Source organism: Protopterus annectens, chromosome 1.part1 (genome assembly GCF_019279795.1).
Source record: "Protopterus annectens isolate FY-2018-M chromosome 1.part1, PAN1.0, whole genome shotgun sequence".
In the NCBI taxonomy this organism is placed as follows: Eukaryota; Metazoa; Chordata; order Ceratodontiformes; family Protopteridae; genus Protopterus; species Protopterus annectens.
Window position 1 is genome coordinate 785,952,733 of NC_056726.1, and position 22,441 is coordinate 785,975,173.

The 22,441-nt window shown below is 36.9% G+C and overlaps 1 protein-coding gene across 1 annotated transcript in view; it reads left to right on the forward strand.

Moving 5' to 3' along the window:
• PSTPIP2 (proline-serine-threonine phosphatase interacting protein 2) overlaps window positions 1-22,441 on the forward strand; it is a 1,323,814-nt gene that overhangs the window by 945,380 nt on the left and 355,993 nt on the right. Inside the window, exon 4 of the mRNA XM_044078135.1 lies at window positions 18,474-18,508. Within this exon, the coding sequence (XP_043934070.1) occupies window positions 18,474-18,508 (35 nt within the window). The remainder of the gene's footprint in view (window positions 1-18,473; window positions 18,509-22,441) is intronic.

A 22,441-nucleotide genomic window follows, 5' to 3' on the forward strand; every position in this document is an offset into this window, starting at 1 on the left:
CATTAGTTGTGAACCTTGCAATTTTGTTGTAACAGGCAAAGAGTTTGTTTAGGTCAGTTTTGTTTATGCTTGCAAGTATTGGTGAAGTGTAAAGTAGTGTGGACAAGAGGTGTGTTCTGGCAATATCCATGCGTGCTTTGGAGGTAAGGATGTTTTGCAGCAATAGTGGGTGCCTAGTGTTCTGTAAACATTGGAGATGGTTGTTGAGATGTGCTTGTTGAATATTAGTTGAGGGTCTGTTGTAAGATCGAGAAGTTTAGCTTCTGATACTGGGGAGATTAGTGTTTTATTGGCTGAGAGAATGGAGAAGTTGGGGTCAGTGGACTTTGGTTGGTGAAATAACATAAGTTGAGTTTTCTTGGGGTTTTTTATTAGTTGTGTATTATTTAACCAGTTTTCTATCTCTGAAAAGGAATCTTGGGCTTTCTGCTGGAGGAGTTGGATGTTTGGGGCTGAACAGATGAGGGTTGTGTCATCAGCATATTGGACTATGTCTGGTTTTGTTGTTGCTAAGTGAAGTTGATTTGTAAAGATGTTGAAGAGGAGGGGGAATGAAATAGAACCTTGTGGGATTCCAAGTGTGATGGGAGGGGGATAAGGAGTCGAGCCATTTGACAGACTGTTGGCAGTTGTCTAAGTAACTTTGGAACCAGAGTTGGGAGGCGCTGTTGATGTTAAGGTCAGATAGGTAGGTTAGAAGCTTATTATGTGAAATAGTATCAAATACTTTGGATAAGTTAATGGTGTTGATGAAGTTAATTCGGGCGATGGTGGTACTGTGGGATGGGTGGAATCTGTGTTGGGATTTGGAGAAGAGATTGTGTGACAGAACCTAGGTGAGGGGATGGTGATGAATACACTTTTCAAAGATCTTTGATGGGGTGAGAGGATTATGATGGGGTGATAATTGGTGAGGTCAGTACTGGGGCCACCTTTGTGAAGGGAAATGATGATTGAGGTCTTCCACAGGGCTAGGGCAGTTTTTTTCTTTAATGGATCTGTTTATAAGTAATGAGATGGGGAAAGCTATGGCCTGGGATGCAATTTGAAGGTATTTAGCTGGAAGATAATCGGCTGCTAGGGTGGTCAGTTTGAGTTTAGATTTTTGAATGACAGCAGTTAAAACTGGTGTGAGGGAGAAGGAGGTGGTGTTATTAATGGCTTTTGAGGATTGTGGGTTGTGAGCATTTGTACTGTTTATAAGTTTGAGTATAGAGATTGTAAAGTATTTGTTAAAGTTGGTGGCTATGTCTGAGTTTGAGACATCTATATTGGGGGGGGGTCTTTCATGGCTGGAGCATGTTATTTACTGCAGCCCAGAATTTTTGAGGGTTAGAATTATGCTTGCTTTGTAGGGAGATATTTTGGTTTTGTTTGTCACTAATAATTTATTTTTTAGCCTTATTACACAGTTCAGGGTATTTTTGCCTAGTTGTGGGTGTATTGTGTTGATGCCAAGTTTTCCAGGATTTAGCCCTGTCTCTGAGTAGCACTCTAGTTGTGTTTTGTAGCCAAGGGGCAGGATTACTATGTATCTTAATAGTTTTGATTGGGTTATTCTACTGCATTGTCCAGTGGGAAATATTTGATGGGAGAACAGTTACTGGCTTTTAGGGCTTCTAAGAATTAAGCTGTGTGGAAGTTTTTATGGGATCGGATTTGTAGTGTGGAGGGTTGATTATGAGGTTTTAGTCTTAGGATAACTGTGAGGTCACTGAGAGAGTCAGGCAATGTACCACACTGGCGAGGGATATTTGGTTGATTTGTGAGGATCCAGTCAAAAATGGATTCCCTTTTGGTAGACTTATCAGTGTGGGTGTGTGAATTTATGACTTGAGTGACATTATACAGGTTAATATGGCTGATGGGAGTTAGACCTTGGACAAAGTTCTAGTTGATATTGGTGTCACCTAAGACTAAAGTTTCATGGAGCAAGGAGTGGGATGCCAAGTTTAGGACTTGATTCAAGGATGGCTAGGTTGTCACCTGAGGGTATGTATATTCTGAGTATGTTTAGGTGCTTGTGTTGGTTAAGGTAGAGTTTAGCCAATATGGTTTCTGCATTTTTGGAGTCTGGGGGAATCATATTGAAGGAGCTGGAGTTTTAAACTGGCTTTGTAAATTAGGGTGACGCCGCTACCTCTTTTATTGGGTCTATCAGCCCTCAGGATATTGTACCCAGGTGGGATTATTTGGTTATCTTTGATATGTGGCTTAAGCCACGTCTCTGTAATGAGCATTAAATCATGGTCATAAGTGGAATGAAGCTGTTCTACTTTATTTATGATATTGTGAATATTCAAGTTAAGAATTAGCAGGTCAGTGGGTTTATGTTTTAGAGGGTGCCGGGAGTTACAGGTGTTAATAGAAGTAGTCATTGGGCCTGGGTTGGGTTGGATATCAGTGTACTACAGAAGTGATTGTTTTGAGGTAAAGTATTTTAAGGGAGTGGAATTTCAGGCTAGGTTGTTTTCTAGATATAGGGTCAAGGTAAATAGGTGAGATGAGTTGGGGGGGTGGAATGTTTGTATGTTAGTGGGGTAGAGGAAAAGTGATTGGCTGAGAAGGTGGTTGAGTGGGATAGGGTTGAGGATTGTGGATTGTAGCAATGGGTAGTTGGGTGGTAGTGAGATGTGCAGATGGAGGCTATGAGGAGCCCTGTAGAAGGAGAGACCAATAGAAGAGGGATAAATTGCAATTGAGAGTGGAGGACCTGAGGCATTATTGGGTAAGAGTGGTTTAAGGCAGTGTTTGTGGTGTGTGGAGAGATGATGGGTGTTTGGGTGATGAAGTAGTATGCCTCAAGTCCATGTTGGTATGAACGACCTGAGACTTACCTCCCTGGACTACATGAAAAGAGACATGGAATAGCTCTCCGATCTTGTAGCCCAGGCAGGTATGACTCTAGCCCTGAGTAGCATTCTGCCATCACCCAGAATGATGCTGGAGTACAAGGACAAAATGATTGACTTCAACAATTGGCTAAGCTTCTGGTGCCATCCTAAAGGGACCCAGTATCTGTCTGCCTGGGATGACATGGTCGACAGACCACAATGCTTTGCCAGAGATGGCCTGCACCTGTCACCCCTGGGATTCCGGATAGTGGCTAAGGTACTTTCCGCCCCTATAGTGCCTTTTTAGGAAAGGTTCAAATGACAAATTCACCACCATAAAAGGAACAGGCAAGCAAAAACTGAGGGTGATGCTACTCAATGCTAGAAGTCTAAATCTCAAAATACACTCACTCGAGGCACTCCTTAAAATGGAGAACATTGATATCTGTGTAGTGACTGAGACCTGGCTCAAGGCTCCAGAGAGCACCCCTGCACTACCAGGCTATAACTCATACCACACTTTTCGGCCATGTAACCTGGACCAGAACACCAAAGGTGGAGGTATGTCCATATTCATTAAGAATATCCACACCTCCAGGCTAGTTGCTCAGCATAATGCAGCTGAGGTTATCCAAGTGCAACTAACTCTGGGCAAAACTGCAATCCAAACTGTAGCTTGCTACAGATCACCCACTATGCCCCAGGATTCTCATTCCTCTTTTTTTGATGTACTGGAAAATATTAGGGTTCAACCAAACACCCTAATAATGGGCTATTTCAGCTACCCACCATTAACTGGGAAAACTACTCATGTACCAACTCCTTCGTGCAACGCTTTCTGGAATTCATAAACTCCAATGCCCTGGATCAACTTATCCACACCCCCACCAGGGGCAACAATATCCTAGATCTAGTCATTACCAACATGAGTGACTGGTGTTCCACACCTGAAGTCAACACCTCATTGGTCCGATCCGACCATAAGCTAATTACCCTAGATATCCACATCTTGCCCCCACTTCCCATTAAGGAAACCATGGTAAAAAATTTCTCCAAAGCCAACTTCATGCTTAAGACAGAAGTGGTGAACTTCATGACACCCATGCAGATGGATAATAGAGTTACGACTACTGAATCCTACACAGTTGCACTTTATAAGCACTTACATGAGTGCATGGATCGTGCTATCCCAAACAGAACCAAGACGTTATCCTCCAAAAAAGGAAGCCAATCTGGTGGTCCCCTGCCATAAACAAACTGTACAACAGAAGGAAGAAACTGTTGCAAAAGAGAGTAAAATTCCATGAGTGGAGGAGCTCCCTGGTCAGCCTCAGTAAGAAGCTGCAATCCCTGATAAAATCCTCCAAAGCTAGTTACGAAAACAAAATCGTCACTGATTGTAAAGACAACCACAAAGCATTCTATAGCTATGTCAAGAATCTCAATGGCAACACTCAGATCTGCTGTGAGTTACAGCATAATGGCACTAAATATACAGACCCAACTGATATTGCCAACATCCTGGCAGATAGGTTAAGTGATAACTTTACCCCCCTCTTACCCCCTAAAGAGCCCATCTCTATACTGGAAGAATGCAAAGTTCCTGTAATCACGGCTGCACAGGTAAAAACCACACTCTCCAAAGCCAAGAACACAGCATCCATGGGACCATACAACATCCCAGGCTGCGTTCTACACGAACTACAGAACGAACTGGCACCCCACCTAAGTACCATGTTCAATCATAGCCTCACCTCAGGTTTTGTGCCTGCTGAATGGCGCACAGCGATGGTTATCCCACTCCACAAGGGGGGAGCCACCATGGACCCTGGGAACTACTGCCCCATTAGCCTGATGAGCCTGGTCTGCAAGGCCATGCAACATATCATCATGGAACTTATAAACAAAGACATTGGTAAGTCCAAACTCTGGACCCTACCCAGTTTGGGTTTGTAAAAGGCAGACCATGTCTCCTAAACCTGATAGACTTTTTTGAAGCAGTCAACAAAGCCATAGACAAGGAACCACACAGTCTATCTAGATCTTGCCAAGGCTTACGACACCATCCCCCACTCTGGAATTATAGATAAACTCACTAAACTAGGTATAAATCCTTATGTCACAAGATGGGTTGCCAGCTGGCTCACTGACAGAACCCACACTGTGAAAGTAGCAGACTCCAAATCCAACTTCAGACCAGTGACAAGTGGAGTACCACAGGGTTCAGTCCTGGGTCCTCTCCTGTTTGGTATGTACTTCTCTGAAGTACAGGCTAACACAGAAGGCCTTTGGCTAATGAAGTTCGCAGATGACTGCAAACTAGGAGCCATAATTGAAACTCCTAACAATGTGGACATCCTACAAAAGGGCCTCACTGACACAGATGCCTGGTGTCAAAGCCATGGCCTCAAGTTCAATGCCAAAAAGTGCATTGTCATTCCCTTTAGTAAAAACTCTGTACCCATGAACTACAACATAGGCGGTAGTATACTTAATACTGAAAGTGTGATAAGAGACCTTGGGACACAGGTGGACAGTAGTCTCTCCTTTGATAATCACATCGTCACAGTAGTCAGGAAATTCTTCTACGTGGCACACCTCATCATGAAAGGTTTCTCATCCAGAAAAAAAGAGGTCATTGTTCCCCTCTACTCATCACTCATTGGACCCATTATAGAGTATGCCTCTTTTGGTATGTATCTCACAAGACATCTACAACAATTGGAAAGGCCGCAGAAATACCTCACAAAGAGGATTAATGGCCTCAAACAAATGCCCTACGCAGACCATCTCAAAAAACTCCAGCTTTATTCCGTTGCATATCGCCCACTCAGAGGTGATCTCTGCCTAACATACAAAGCTATGTCAAACCCAGAACTGTTGGACATGCTCCACTTAAAGAAATCCCAATCCCTCCGAGCTACACACTCTAGGGACCTAAACCTTGTCACCACAATAAACAGAACATGCCAGAGGGATAGATTCCTGTCCCAGAGACTTCCCATACTCTGGAATAAACTACCTATCTGAAACAAAGATCTTGATGATTGGATGGGAAATAGGAAATTCACCCTGGGGATCACCTCTGTGGCTCTGCTCGACAGTGGCACAGGAAAATAATTTTCTTGGGTGGCAAAAGCCAGGGTACCTTTTTGGCTGGGTTTGTATAGGCCCCAGGGCCGATATCCTAGTACCTACCTATGAACCTATGGATGAAAGGTGTGTTAGTGAAGTGGGTGTGTAGTAGAATGGGGTTAGATTATTGCAGAAGGTAACATAGCAAAGTAAGACATACTGGGGGTAGTGGGGGTGGTTGATTATCGAATTATATTGTGGTGTGGCTTAGAGAGTGTGCTAGCAGGAGGGATTATTTAGAGAAGTGATTAGATGCAGGGTATGGTCTAGATGTGTCAGGTGATAAGGGGTATGGATAAATGTAGGAGTAGCGGGGGTGGTGGGGAATGGGGGCAGGATAGTGGAGCAGAGTGAGCCTGAGTCCAGTGGGGGTGAACGTATCGCAGCTGAACCCAGCAGGACTGCGTGGTGCCAAAAAAAACTATCAGTCCTGACTAATGGAGATGATCAGGTGAGTTAAATCACTGGCCAGCACAGATCTGAGGAATTAAGCAGATTGTATTTAAATTCATAGTGGGTCTACTGTTTAATTTGGCCAAAATCGCAGTGAAATATTTGAGTCTGTTCTGTTTGACTGAAAAGGGGAAGAGGAGGCAGTAAGGGAGGCCTGGTTTGAACCATTTCACTTGTATCGGTAACTTAGATGCAATACTTGAGTATCTGCTTCCACCTACTGGGGAAATTCTAGTATTACAATAAGCAGGGGTCCCAAATCAGTGTAGTTAGGCTGGGCAAATGGGTTGATGTACGAGGGTGCTCTCCCTTCCCTTAATGTTTCACAAAATATAGGCAGTTACAGGTCCTGTTAGCATACATTTAGCAGAGCTGCAGTATGTAAACAAACCTGTACCTACTCTGGTCCCGATCTGCTAATGAGCTGCTTCAGGTGATTGAGGTGCTTATATGGTGGAAAGGACAACTTACTGATTTTTCTTTCAGGAGGGGGAGGCCTATGCACCTTTAGGGGTTAGCTGTAAGACACAAGGGGTTAGGATGGATGAAAAGAATACAACAGTGGAAATATAGCAGGATATAAACTATAGTGCAAGTAAAAAACAGTGTTGGAGTTGGACTAGATCTGTGGATTTAGGAATGGGAGTAGGTTACATTGCAAAAGGCTGAAACAATGGATCCGTTAGCCCGCACGTTAAACCCTTATGCTCAGAGTCTAAAACAACAGCAGTAAAAAAATGATTTCTATAACTTGTACTCGAAAGAAGGTTTTAGGTCAGAGTTTCATAATTTAAATTCCTTGGAAAGGACAGCTTTAAAAACCCTCCAGGATAATGATAAAATTGTGACTAGACCCGCTGACAAGGGTGGAGCAATAGTAGTTTTAGATTCAGATTATTATCATGACACAATGTGTTCAATGTTATCAGAAGCAGTAACTTATCAGGTTATAAATGGTATACAGTTGAATAAAATCATTGGCGATGTGCATACAGAACTTTATGAGCTATTGATTAACAATCTTATTGATGCTGATCTATATAGGTATTTTCTTGTAGAAAAGCCACTGGTACCAGTGATTAGAGGTCTACCAAAGGTACATAAAACTTTGAATAACCCCATTTTTAGACCCATTGTTTCAGGAAGGGGTTGGCTAACTGAGAGCATCTCTATTTATATAGAGAAGCAACTTAGACCAGTGGTCGATTCAACGCCTTCTATTCTGAGAGACACTCAACAATTTTTAGAAACTTTATCTAGCAGTAACGAGAACATTAGTTTTACAAAAGCAGAATATATGGTAACCCTGGATGTTCAATCCTTGTTCACCAGCATACCTAATGATATAGGCATTGACTTTTTGAGGTTGTTTCTCTTAGGTAAGGGTTTTAGTAATACTAAGATTATGAGATTAACCTCCTTGATGGAACTGGTGCTAGAGAACAATGCATTCATTTATAACAGCAAGTACTACTTGCAAACCATGGGATTAGCCATGGGCACGGCATGTGCCATCTCATATGCTAATTTAGTTCTAGCATGTTGGGAATCCACATACATTCTCTCCAATAATACTTACTCCAGGAACATCAGATACTACAAACGTTTTGTAGATGATCTGTTTTTTATCTGGGAAGGTGAACAGAAGACTTTGATTGAATTTTTGTCTTATATCAATAGTACTACTACCTTTTTGAGACTAACTGGGGAGTGGTCAAGGAGCTGTATAAGTTTCTTAGATGTAACTTTGAGAAAGAGAGACGGCATGCTAGATACTGAAATCTTTAGGAAGCCTTGTAGAAAAAATGTGTTTCTGCACAGGGATAGCATGCATCCACCTCACATACATAAAAATATAGTGAGGAATCAGGCTATGAGATGCTCTCGCTTAACCAGTAACAACACGGACTTTGAAGTAGCTATAACCAACCTGCAGGTTGAATTTAAAAATAGGATTTATCATGACAGAGATTTATTAAATTTAGAAGCTGTTGAACGTGAAGGGAAGGCTAAACCCTATGTACACAAGAGCCCCAATACAGATCTGGAAGTGGTTGGAGCTCCCACAAATAAGAAAAGAATGGTTATTACTTACACTGATGGGAATAGGAAGATCACAGATGTCATCAAGAAGAATTGGTGGATTCTATTATTAGATGAGAGGCTGAAAATCATCTTGGGCACTCACCCCAGCTTCTCTTACAAGAAGAGTAGAAGCTTGAAAGACATGCTGTGTTATGAGAGTGAGAAGGACTGTAGACCTCAATCAGCTAGGAAAGGCACTTTCCCATGTCGTAATTGCAATCACTGTTCTTTTATTTCGAAGAATGTTAAGTTTGAACATCCGGACACTAAGAAGGTTTATGAGTTCAATCATTATGCAGATTGCAGGACTCGAAACCTGGTATACCTATCGGTATGCCAAACTTGCACTATGTTCTTTGTAGGGAAGACAAATAGGACCCTTAGGGAAAGAATCAGAGAGCATTTATATGCCATTAATAAAGAAAATGAAACGAATGCGTTAGCGAGGCATGTTCTATTGAAAGGCACTAGACACAGTTTTGAGTTTTTAGCACTGGAGTTGATTCATACCTCCATGAGACTAGGGAACGTAGGGAATTTCACTGAAAAGGAAGAGAACAAATGGATCATTAGACTGCAAGCAGATGTTGGGCATGGCCTCAGTGAAAGAGTTACTATTAAACCTTTCCTCAGAGATTGTGCCCTTAAACACAATTGATTTTTATGTTATATTTAAATTATTACTTTCACGTTGCTTTTGATGTGTTTTTAGTCAAATCTATTTTTTAGCTATTTTTAAGCTAAGTTCATTGAATTTGCAAGGTTTTTATGCAATGTATAATCACATACACCTCACAGGTGAGATACTATTACAATTGTTGTTAAACAGCTATTGGTTCATGTGACTATGCTGTAGAGTATTTTTTTTTTTTCAAAACAGGTTTATTGTTTTAACATACAAGAGAAATATCATAACAATTTTATACAAGTAATTAAAAATAGATATGATTATAACATTCAGCAAAACAACTAAAGTATTTACAAAGACATCCACTACAATCAGATCAATTAATTAAACTAAAATACCATGCTATTGAAATTAGGACTTTTTTAACAAATTTTGTAAATTATCCCATACAATATAATAAGATGTTTTTCTAGTTGTTCTTGACCTAATTGTGTTTATTTCCATATGGCACACTATATTCATAACATTTTTAAATTCATTGAACGAAGGAGGTGTATCTGAAATCCAATTTCTGGTTATTATTTTCCTAGCCACTGCTAGAATAGACCATAACAAGGGAAGCTTAACTTTTTTAACACTTTGAGGTACAGGTGTGTTGAATAATATAAGAGATTTAGAAATAATGAGATTATCTGTAAAAAGAGCCTGCAAAAATTCATTAATTGACTTCCAGTATTCTTTCAATTTTATACAGTCATAAAACATATGAGCCCAGTCAGCATTAATTTCTACATTACATCTCTTACATAGATTATCTTTATTATTTATTTTATTCATCATCAAAGGCATATAAAAAGATCTATGTAAAAATTTCCATGTATAAAGTCTCCAGACAATGGAAGACGTAGTTCTATAGGCAGATTCCAATATATATTGTTTATCTTGTTGATTTGGTGGGTCCCCATTAATAGAAGTGAAATAATTCCAGTATGTATCTACACTGTAAAAAGTTTCTTGTCTGATAATTTTATGTATGTATGAAAGTTTACCTTTATCAGAAACTTTATGTTGTAAATTTAATATCAAGTAATCAATCAGTGTTGGAATAGATTCTTTAACTGTTATAGACATTAGATCTATTTTATTAATGAGATGTTGTCTAAAGGTCTGAACCTCTAACCAGCAAGTTTCTCTTAGATCAAATTCTTGTTTTAAGAAATCTAGATTTTAACTTTATTATCAGATATCAACTGATACCAGTACTTTAGATCATTATCTATAGCTAAATGAGTTCCTTCAGAAGTAGATGACAAAAGCATACCCTGAGTATACATTATAGGAATATAATAAAATTCCATTCCCTATACTTAGGGTGCATGAATATAAAGTTACGATAGCTAATAATAATATTTAATGGGTAACAAACCATATGTTTAGGTGTAATAGGTGAAGTACAAAATTCCTTTAGTAACCATAACATGGAGTTATTTACAATCATATTTTTATGTGTTAAGGAGATTTTCATGAAGTGCATACTAATTAGCTCCCAATAATCTTTCCATTTTGCAACATATGACTGATCTATTAATAAAGTAATACCTTTTACAATAGAAGAGATAGTATATAAATTAAAGTCTGGAAAAGAAATACCCCCTTGAGACCAGCTATTAGTATGTTTCTTTAATGCAATCCTAGGTCTATTAGGTGCCCATAGGAAATTTAACATTAGTGTATTCAGTTTCTTGATAATTATTTTTGTAGGTGGAAGTATTATTGATTGTATTAAGTATAAAATCTTGGGGAATATTATCATTTTAATAATTGTAAGTCTCTCCTCCATAGTAAAAACATATTATTCCAGGTATTAAAAAGATTTTGTATATTAAGAAAACAGGTATTATAATTATTATATATAATAGATTTAATATCTTTAGATAGTATTATACCTAAATAAGTTATCTGACCTGAATTGGGTACATATTTAGTAAAATCACTAATGAGAATATTTTTTCGTGTATATATAGGTAGTATTTTAGTTTTTCTTCATTGAATATTAAACCAGAAATACTTTTAAAATTCATCATTTTATCAAATAGAGACTGCATAGAAGAATTAGATCCTGCTGATGTAATTAGAACATCATCTGCAAAAAGTTGAATTTTGGATGTTGTATTTTCATCTATTTCAAAACCCTCTATGTCAGTACTGTTTCTGATCAAATTAGCCCAAAGCTGCATTACTAAAGTGAATAATAGTGGAGAAAGTGGACATCCTTGTTTTGTACCTTTAAAAATGGGTATTTTTTGTGAAACATATGTTCCTACCTTAATATAAGCCAATGTTCCTTTGTATAAATGCTCAATTAGATTTACAAATGCATCTGAGAAGTTTGTGCACTTCAGTAAGGTAAACAGATAGCCCCAACTTACTGAATCAAATGCTGAACTTATATCAAGACTAATAAGTGTTAAATCTTTCTTTTTCCTATTTGCAAAATCAATTAATGTTAAAGTTCTTCTTATATTATCAAAAGTATTTCTATTTACAATTAAGCCTGTCTGATCTATATCTATAATGCCGGGGATGATTGTCTTCAATCTATCAGCAAAAATACTCATAAACATTTTATAATCAACATTAAGTAATGAGATGGGCCGATATGAAGTACATCTAGTTGGATCTTTATTAGGTTTTAAAATTGGTGAAATAAATGTATATTGCCAAGATGGGGGGGGTTATTAACTCAGTTTGGGCCAAAATAAAAACCTTATGTATTAATGAATATGTACTTTTAGAAAGGATTTTAAATATCTCTGGTATAATACCATCATTACCCGGTGCTTTGTTTGATTTAAGCTTATTTATTTGTGTAATAACCTCTGTATATGAAATACTTTTGTCCAATAGTTTAATCTGTTGTTTATTAAGCTTTTTATTCATGTTTGTGGTTATAAACTCCTTTATTTTATCTTTAGGTTCCATGTTAATGTTATTATGGTTAATTTTCTGAAAGTGATTTCTAAATTCATCTAGTATTTCTGGTATACTAGAAACATTCTTCTTTTTCCTTAGAGAAAAGATTTCTTTGATATGGTTTTGTTTATTCAACCTTTTGTTTTATTTTTAAGTCTATGTAAGTATTTGGGGCTTATTGAATAAGACAAAAACTTGTATTTCTCTAAAGTTATTTTAACTTTATGAGTTAAAATTTCTTTGTATTTCTCATTTAGTTTGTGTATTTCTTCAATAACTTTCTTGTCCATAATATTTTCTTTATTATTATGTTTATAAGAGTCTAATTTACTTTGAATATCTAACAATTCCTTATCCCAAGATTTCCTTTTATTATTATACCATCTGATACTTTGTCCATATAGATATGATTTTAAGGCATCCCAAACATAGATAATGGAGACTTCAGGAGTATTATTTATATCTAAAAAATGTTTTACTTCTGAAAGTATATATTCTTTATAGTCTTTTAGTTGAGTTAAGTATGCTGGTATCCTTTTGATCTGAACATTATGAGTATTTTTTATCATGAATTCAAAAACAATTGAATTATGATCAGATATAGGACATGAAATGATTTTGGAATTAATTAAATCTGTTACCATCTGGTTAGAAATAAAGACCCTATCTATTTTTGAATAAGTTTTGTATCTGTTAGAAAAAAGGTGTATGGTAATGATTTTGAATCTATCTGATTATTAATATCATTCAAATGATAAGAATTAGCAAAATCATTTAAATGTTTTGCATTAGATGTAATTCTTCTTTTTCCTATAGTGGTAGTATCACTTTCATGTAGTATACAATTAAAGTCACCAGCTAAAATAATATCTCCTATAGAGAATGATATGATCTTATCAAGATGATGTTTCACTGTATTAATACCAATTCCAGGTATCCAATATACATTAATTAAAGTGTAAGTCTTCCCATTAATTTGTATTGTAACCATACAAAACATTCCTTTGTCACCCTGATAAGACTTAATGGTTTTAGGAATGGGCATACTTTTATTCCATAAAATAGCCACGCCTCTTTTTTTCTGAGTGTGCTCTGAACTAACCAATACTGTATATTTGTTTGTGGCTAGTTTATCAATATCTTTTTTCAAGAGATGGGTTTCTTGCAGGAAGACTAAGTTGGCCTTATGTAAATTAATGTATCTTATTAGGCTTGCCCTTTTACACGGATTATTCAATCCATTAATGTTTAAAGAAATTCCTTTTAAAGATGTCATTTGGCATTTTTAAAACTTAAGAATCTTATGATCAAAATAACAAATAACAACATAAGTAATGTTACATCTCCTCCTTTAGGTGTACCTTTAAATATAGCTGTATTTATTGAATCTATTATGGGATTTTGTATAGGATTCAGTTTTGTTTGTAGTGACAATGAGTGTACAAAATATATTGTGGATGTCAAAACTATATACATATAACAATGAACAAGTGAAAATAATGTAAGGATTAAACCTTGCATCCAGCCTGGAGTTAAAAACTCCAACTTAGAGTAGTATTTACCACTCAAGTTAACCCCCTACCCTAAGCAGCAGTACCTCAGCTACCACCTTATCAATTTAATACTGGTTATATTTGACTTAAATTAACAGCTTTCAATTCAATTATCTAGCAAGACAAGACTATACATTTGATAAAACAGCATCATATAAACTAAAATAAACTTTTTTTTTAAAAAACTATTCATACTACTATATACATCTATGTAATATAACACACTTGTATTCAAATAGCATTCAAATAATCTTGATATTAGGAACCAAGAGGAGAGAGAGAAATAAAAGATGTGAAAGAGGGAGAGAGAGTGAAAGAAAGAGAGAGAGAGAAAAAAAGGAAGGCATATTTACATATTAATTTATTCAAAGTATGTAAAAATAAGTTCTAACATTCATTTAAATCAAAAACTTTGGCTAATATGGTTCAGACATTACATATATTAAGATGCATCTATTTTCTGTCATGTAAATGCAGTCAACAACTTCCAAAAAAAACCTTGAATTGCTTGTATATGAGCATTTTACTCATACTCATTATTGTCAATAGAATAAAATATTATATTTATAGAAATTGTTATAAATCATACTGCATAGTTATGCAAATTCTCAGAAACACTTGCATTATTGTAAAAAAAGCCATCTGTATTTTGTATGTCTATACTACTGCTTTAAAATATATCACATGACAATTTCTTCCAGAATAGAGTTATAAAGTTATTTATGCTTGTCAATCAGATGAATTAAATGAGTTATATGCTGTAGAGTATTTTAAGGGAACTGCTTGTTAAGTTTCTATTAAAGTCTGATGAAGCATCCATTGTAGACGCGAAAGTGCTTACTGTTCCATTGTTCTTAATAAAGGATTTTTTCATAAGACTGGTTGGCTTCAATTGTCGTGGAGTACCTGTACCTTTATTTTGCTAATAAGACAAAGTAAATGGAGGTACAGAAATAAAAGAGAAAGGACAGCTTGAAACACTAGTTGTTGGTGAATATGGGTAAGGCTGAGAGGAAAGGAAAGGCTATAAGAACTAGAGATAAAGATAGTATGAGGAGCAGAATACTCCTGGGTTAGCAAAAATGTTGAAACCAGCCAAGGATGACACATTGTTGTGAAGAGGTATAGTGCTAGGATAATAAGAGGTGGGTGCTTCAACTTCGAGTTTATTATATTATTTTACAAATTACCAACAATGTACTGCAAAACAAAAAATGTATAGTTTTACAGAAAAATCTGCATCAAATCTATGCATTAATTGTCTCTACGATAGCATAGGGTCTATATCATATGAGCGAATCCCACAAATTGCGAATGCTCATAATATCGAATGTACCGGCCTCAAACTTCCTACCCCCCACTAAATAGATATTCCAACTCTGAGATCACACTACAGTGAGGAAATGGCAAATATCCCATTCTACTCTGCGGTGGTGGTGCTGCGGTAGTGTTGTCACCTCACAGTAAGACGCTGTCCGGTTCGATTCTCAGCTAGAGCATCTTCTGCGTGGAGACATGCGTGAATAGGCGTACCTTCGTTGAAGGTTGTGCGTTAGGGCTGGTAACTTGGCACGTAAAAATCAACTACCAATCATTAGCAGACCGGAGTTCCGCTGTGGCGACCCCTATCCAGGAAAAGCCGAAAGACACAACAACAACAACTCTGTACCGTGATCTCAGAAAAAGCACTTTGAGTGTGTCCATATGTGTATGTATATATATATATATATATATATATATATATATATACATACATATGTATACATAAGGATCTACTTCAGTAGATCACATTAACACATAATTGAAATTTAGTTCAGCAAGACGATAAGAGTAAAGTGTGGTAAACAGCGAACATTTACATTGGCAAAACTAGAAACAGCAAAGGCACCTGTACATGTCAGGCACCAGCTAGAGGTTCTGAATGGAATGCATGCTTACATATGTATATACATATATATATATATATATATATATATATACACACACACAGAAATAGTAGAAATTCATTGTTAGCATATATCTCATTTGAGATCCAGAACTCAACAGATTTGGATGTTTTCAAAACTTCTTTTAAGAGAATATGTCAAGTTGCGCAGTTTGTTCTCACAGAAATTTTAATGTTGTGTTTTTGCAAAACTTGTTAAAAGCTGGGAGATCTGAAAGGGAAATATACGTTTCTGAGTAATATTGTAATGTGTGCTTTTAGAGGGGGTAGCATGTACACAGCTTCAACAACTACAATGGTAGTATTTATTCATCTGTTTAATTTTGTTGATTTAGTTCCGCTAGATGTGTTTCCTTTTTTTTCTGAAAGTCCCAGAGTGGTATTTACACATTTGGTTGACGTTTTGGCAGGACACCAGGAAATGCCTTTACTCCTTTTTACAGGTGCCATGGGATCTTTGTCATCCACAAACTACTACTAACTCAGCACATCATTGTATGGCTTATCTGAAGTATGAAAATCAGAAGTGCAATGTCCCCCCCCATAGCAGTACCCCGCTGTAGTGTCAGTACAAGGGCAAGAACATGGATCCAGACACTTTGTGTAGGGCTAGAACCCACAGCCTTCAAATCTCCCTGCCATTAAAGGCAAGTATGCTGACTATTGAACAACTGACATGATTTGAGTAAATTACTGGAGCATTAAGACGCAGTTAATGGAGTCCACTCAGATGAAAAGATGATAAAGCGTGGATTGTCACTGACATCAGTGTGGGGTGGGGGTGGGTATTGTGATTCATTACCTGTTGGAGTGACTTTGCTGAAGGTCTAGAAGAAACAGTTGCCCTTTTTCTGAGTGTTTCTTTTACCTCCTGCATCCTAACAATCAGCCCCTGTAATAGTTCTTCATGTCATACCTGCTTGACTTGTGGTGGTTGTCATCTGAGCAGCAATGTAGGAAGTTTGGTCCCCATTCCACACCAGCAAAAGCTCGGACCAGTCTCATTTCAGTAGCATGAAGGTTTGGTTTTACAACCCCAGACCAAGCATACCCACATTTAAGGATATTTCCTAATTGTCTTTTGATAGGGAGCTAGCAACGGTTATGACACATTGTGGCACAAGATAGGATTTTCACTTTTTAATTATTCCTAACTTCACCCCTCATAGATTTGACATGTTTGTTACTGAAGTGAGGATGCACAGTACTGACCATGGGACACGTACCACTGAGCATGTGTCTGCCTCCAGCTGCAATGCTTTGCACTATGTAGTGCAAACCAAATGCATGCCGTAATCTTTCACACAGAGACAGACTCTGACCAATGGATCACAAGTCCAATCTGCCTCCTGCCTCTCTACTTCTAAGAATAGTGAGGTGAAGGCAGATGCCCATTCAAACTCTTCTTTCCTGGCTTCTCCAATATTTAGGACACTTTATAAACCCAGGATGGCTGGGCCATAGCCATGGCTGTATCCCTTGATGACACAGAATAAAATCATTGCCTTTATATTAATAACACAATTTGTACAATAGTTTTGATGCAAAGGGCGAAACAATACTTAGTAACTTTATTCTAAAAATTTTTGCATAACTGCACTGAAAACTGTAGAATCACATGCCAAGGAATGTAGTACACCATTGGAGGGGACACAGTAGTGATGATAAACTCAAAAAAACTCGTCCTAATCATATCAGATAAACTAGATGTAAACTAATAATGTTATTGTTTAATGTGGAAGGATGCCAGAATGCTGTGATACACTGGGATGCATAGGAACAGACAAAATCATTAGTAAACTAGAAGTTACTGACCATCCCTATGGATAATTCGTAAGACTCTGCTTATAGTATTGTGTATATTTCTGAAAAACACATCTTTCTCCAGATAATGACATGAAATAGCAAAGAGAATGTGTATGATCTGTTCCAGAAGCCACATAAAGCAAGACCCACATTTAAAATGTATAGTTTTGAATGCACAGGAAGATAAAGCAGAAATGCTGCATTTCACAGGCATCACTAAAGTGAAAGTAGTTAATATGTTATGCATAACAACAAAGGGCACAGTCTGATTATAAAAAGTGGATCCCTTGTGGAAACACAGGAAAAGCTTGTGTCACCAAAAGGGTAGTGTATGATTATGGCAGTTGTCTTAAGAAGTATTTAATTCAAAAAGGATAGCAGGGAAAATTAATATCATGGCCAATGCTGTTCATTTATAATGGACATGGAAAAGATAAGTAAGGTTTTTATAATTATGAGATGTAGCATGCAGAGTAGACATAATAGGTAGCTGCCATTTTATGTAGTTGGAGGGGATTATTCAGAGACTCTTGCATGTTGGACGAAAGGATTTGTTTTCTTTTTAATATTCCAGATATGACATTTTAGATATATTCTTGTCAAGATGTCGTATTTTAAGTAGTAGGATTTACTAGAATACTAAAAAACATTATTTACAAACTAGACCCATTGTATGGCTGTGGCACGTAGAAAGAATGAGTATTTTTCTCTTGTGTCAAATCAATCATGTGCGTTGAAAAAGGACCCATGTGTGTAGTACTGTGACTATGCTACCTCTTAGTGCCATAATAATTTACTACCAAAATAATTGGACTCTGCGACCATGACTTTGCGTGGTTTCCATAAACTAAGAAACCAGGTTTGCATGTAGTCAGTTGCTATTCTTGTGAATTCTGACAGTATGTAACAAACGCTTCTGCATTGCAAAGCAGCCTAGTGAAACAGTCTGTAAATTCACACTTTGTAGTAAGTGCATAGTGCTGAATTTTTCATAGAATTGCAAATGCTGTTAGCAATATGCTTTTATTTGATATGAATACAATTTTTGTTTTATTTTACAGCACAACTAAGAAAGCACTAGAAGTCTTCAAGCAGAGTGAGTATACATTTAAAATGTATCTGAACACTGTAGAATAATGGATGTAAATATTGTCTTACCCTAATTTAAGAAGCAACTTTCTGTATCAGACATATTTGGAACTTCTGTTTTATGCTCATTATTGGGCAATAACATGTCAAGTCATTACTGCACTTGTGTATGCATATATATGTATGTATATGTGTGTGTGTGTGTGTGTGTTTGTGTGTTTGTGCATGGGTCTATGTCAGAAGCTCAAGTTTTCAGAAACTTGAAATTCATATTGATGAGACAATGTGATTGAGTTTCCGAAAAACTGAATTTCAAAAAAACAACAAAAATCTACCTTTTTTCTATGTTTTTGCAGGGGGGACCAGCCCCCCCCCCCCTGCAACCCCCCACACCCCCTGCATATTATATATACCAACTTGAAGATTGCACTACAATAGGGAAAAGGGTAAATTCCCCGATCCTCACTGTACTGCAATCTCCATTTGTCTCGACCGTATCAATTTCAAGTTTCTGAAAACTCGAGCTTCTGATAAGGACCCATATGTATACAGTGTTACTTTCTTTGCCTGAAATGACTGAAGATGAAATGAAAGCAAGGAGTTCGATAGTATGCTGAAAAAAATAAAGACAGCTGTTTTTTACATGATTCTTTCTAGGCATTATAAGCAAATAACGTACACATTGTTTTTTCTTATTTATAATAATTTTATTTAAGCTATCAGTGCACAATATTCTCAGAAACAATTCCTAGTCTGCTATAAGCATTAGGCTCATAAGCTTGTGACCTATTGGACTTATAGAGCTTTGATAGCCATTATCCTGTGTTGATGCCCTGCATTACCTAAGTAAAGTCAAGGTTATTGCTGAACACTGTTAGCAAGAAAATAGACCTTATTTTTAGTGGAAGCTTATTTTTTATTTTATTTTACATGTGTTGACTGGGATAGTCCGAATGGGTTAGTAGCCCATTTTCAGTGGATGCCCAGGGAGAAAGGCTCCAACATTAAAACATCACATTGAAAACAAGCATGAATAATAAAAACAATTCTGTCAGACATATTGAAATTCTGTCAATTCAATTCTGTCAGACCTATTACATAGAATGGAAGGTCTTTAAGTAATGTATTTCTTTCTTTTTTCAATTATTTATGCATAAGCAGTAGTAACCAAAAGGGTCAAACTAGAGAGAAAGGACAGACCATCTAAGAGTACTGTAGGGCCCAATGCCACAAGTGGAGTACCTCCCCAACCCGTAATGCTCAACCTGTCTGACATTGTCACACTTAGAAGATGGATTCTGTGTTTTTCTTTTTCTTTTAATTTAAAAAAAATATATTTTTGTCGATTTTATGTTGTATTTTTACAAAAAAGGATTATTGTAAGTAAGCCTTTATTCATCGCACAGTTTACATCTAAAGGTATGGTGTCCAGGTCCAGGGATCTAATTATTCCACTGTATTCAGCTCTCATCGGTCCAATTAATTTAATGTAATGCCCCATTTGCTATGTTCTTGTCTAGACATTTGTCAGAACTGGACCAACTATGCTTTTTCACAAAAAAAAAAAAATGAAGGGCTTAAATCACAAAAACTATGTGCGCCATCTCAAAGCCTGGTCTCTCTTCTTGGTAACATACAGCTTACTAAGAAACTACCTCTGCCTCATGTACAGTGCCTCTGCAGGCCCAGTACTGTCAGACCTCTTATACATTTGCAACTCCAGTGGTAGTGTAAACACCTGCTCAAGGGATTTCAGTCTCTTTTGCAAGTAACATACGTAATGTTTTTCTGTAATGTATTGTTTATAGTAAATACAACATATTGTAGGAATAGTTATGTATCACATTTAGTACCTCTTCCATGGAACTGTCTTCCACTTTACATTAAGAGAAGCACTTCTCTCACTCTGCTCAAAATGGATGGGAAACCACAGATTTACACCCTATTTAGCACCCATGTATTAGTTTGCCCTGCTACTCTTTTTGACTGCATGACTTCTTAAGATACTAGTTTTGTCTTCCTCTGGGTTATTTGTACTGAAAATATAAGAATGAAAAACTACCATGAGAATATAAGGCTAGGCTTTATTAAGATATTCACAGATCAATAGCCTAACAAGTATATCTGACGCTACAAAGCAGTCTCTTTACTTGCTTGATTTCAGTTGTTGTACTTGTGGGAAATCTATGACCTATTATTAATCCCAGCAGTGTTGTATTTTGCACAAACTCAATTCTAGTATTATTGTCTGATTGTTAAAGCGTTGCAGTTTGGTTGCTGAGTTGGGGGTAAAAATGCCATTAGATTTAGGAGTATTAAGATTGTTCCTGACATTTTTCTATTTTTGCAAAAGAATACTGCAGGTCATCTCAGAAGTGTGTGATTGAAGAGGCAACAGATATTAGTATATTGAGTCATCCACATACCAGTGGCGGCTGGTGACTTCAAATCAAAGGGAGACAGCTGAATAGGTGGGGTCAATGTGAATGGGCATGACCAACTAGAAAGGGGGAGGAGCTATGCTCAAAACCACAAAAACTTTAATTAAATACGCTGCCCTGGGTGCCAAACCATCATTATGGGAGTCCAATCAAGACAAAATGAAGTGTAGAAGAATAACAAAATATTTCAATCCATTGGCTGCATGACATCTTACTTAATATCTAGATGGAAACAAAGGATGTGAGGCATGAAAAAATAAATTACATTTTAAATACATTACTGGAATGCCAGTCAAAATCAAGTATAAGAAAAACGAGCAGCATTTAACTCAAATCACTTCTCCTTGCACTCCAGTTCCAATTAAAATTTATATTCAGCTTTATTAAAGTACCAAGTAACATGCTGAAAGTAGCAATCTCTGTGATACCATCATTTGTAAAAATGTTTCTTATCCAAAAAAGACCTGCTGCCTGACAACTATCTACTTGTTTCATGGGGAAAACATGATCAAAGTAAAAAATGAAAAGCAAACAAGAAACAAGCTCAACATATATTGCTTAAAGGATTACTGCACAGGATATGGACCACGCATGATAGATTGGGATTCTGTTTAGTTTGCAGGTAAAGCCTGTAATGAGCTTAACATAATCTAATCCTGGCCTTTATTACAAATACTGTCATATGCATTTCAATACCCAAGGCTTATACATTAGTTATGTAAGTATTCTCTGCATGGTAACAACAGAAAGGCTTTCAATGTTGGCAATACTGCTTATTAAAACTTACTTGCATCTTACAATATCAGACAAGCTTACCTGATGGTCATTAAAGCACTGCTACTTAAACACAGAGCAAAAGGCACTTTCTGAATAATAATAAGCATAAATCAACAGTATAAAAATATGACAGAAAGCACAACATTCTGCAAAATCAAGGACAGATGAAAAGCCACTGCAGTACTTGTGTTACCTTGGATGTGGGGGAAATAGTCTGCACATTTACACTGCATAACTGCTCCTTGCCTTGCTTGGACATACAGAGTCACTACATGGGGGAGTGGGGTGCAACAAGTTTGTCACAATTTGAAATGTCTCTGGCTGACTGTGATGGCCCTGACACATTTATCATACCTCTTAACTCAGACCAAGAAATCTGGACAAAGCCATACATAGAAGTGGGACAAAGGTCCAAAAATAAGGACAATTTTTAAATATTGCTCTTATAAACTTAGAAAGATAATAGAATAGTAGGTCTTGTATTAGTATAACTTTTCCGAAAGGTACGATTCAGTCTTTAATGATTTGCCACTAATTTGCCAAAAAAAAAAACAATTTTATGAAAAATGGACCAAAAATGTGATGCAAAAATATAAAATAGCCACACAATACAGCTGGGAACCTGACAAAGAAGGGACACTTTTAATATTAGTACTTCTAACTTGCGCAGCTGACAAAATAAAATAATCTACATGCATTTCTGAAATAAAAGTAATCTATAA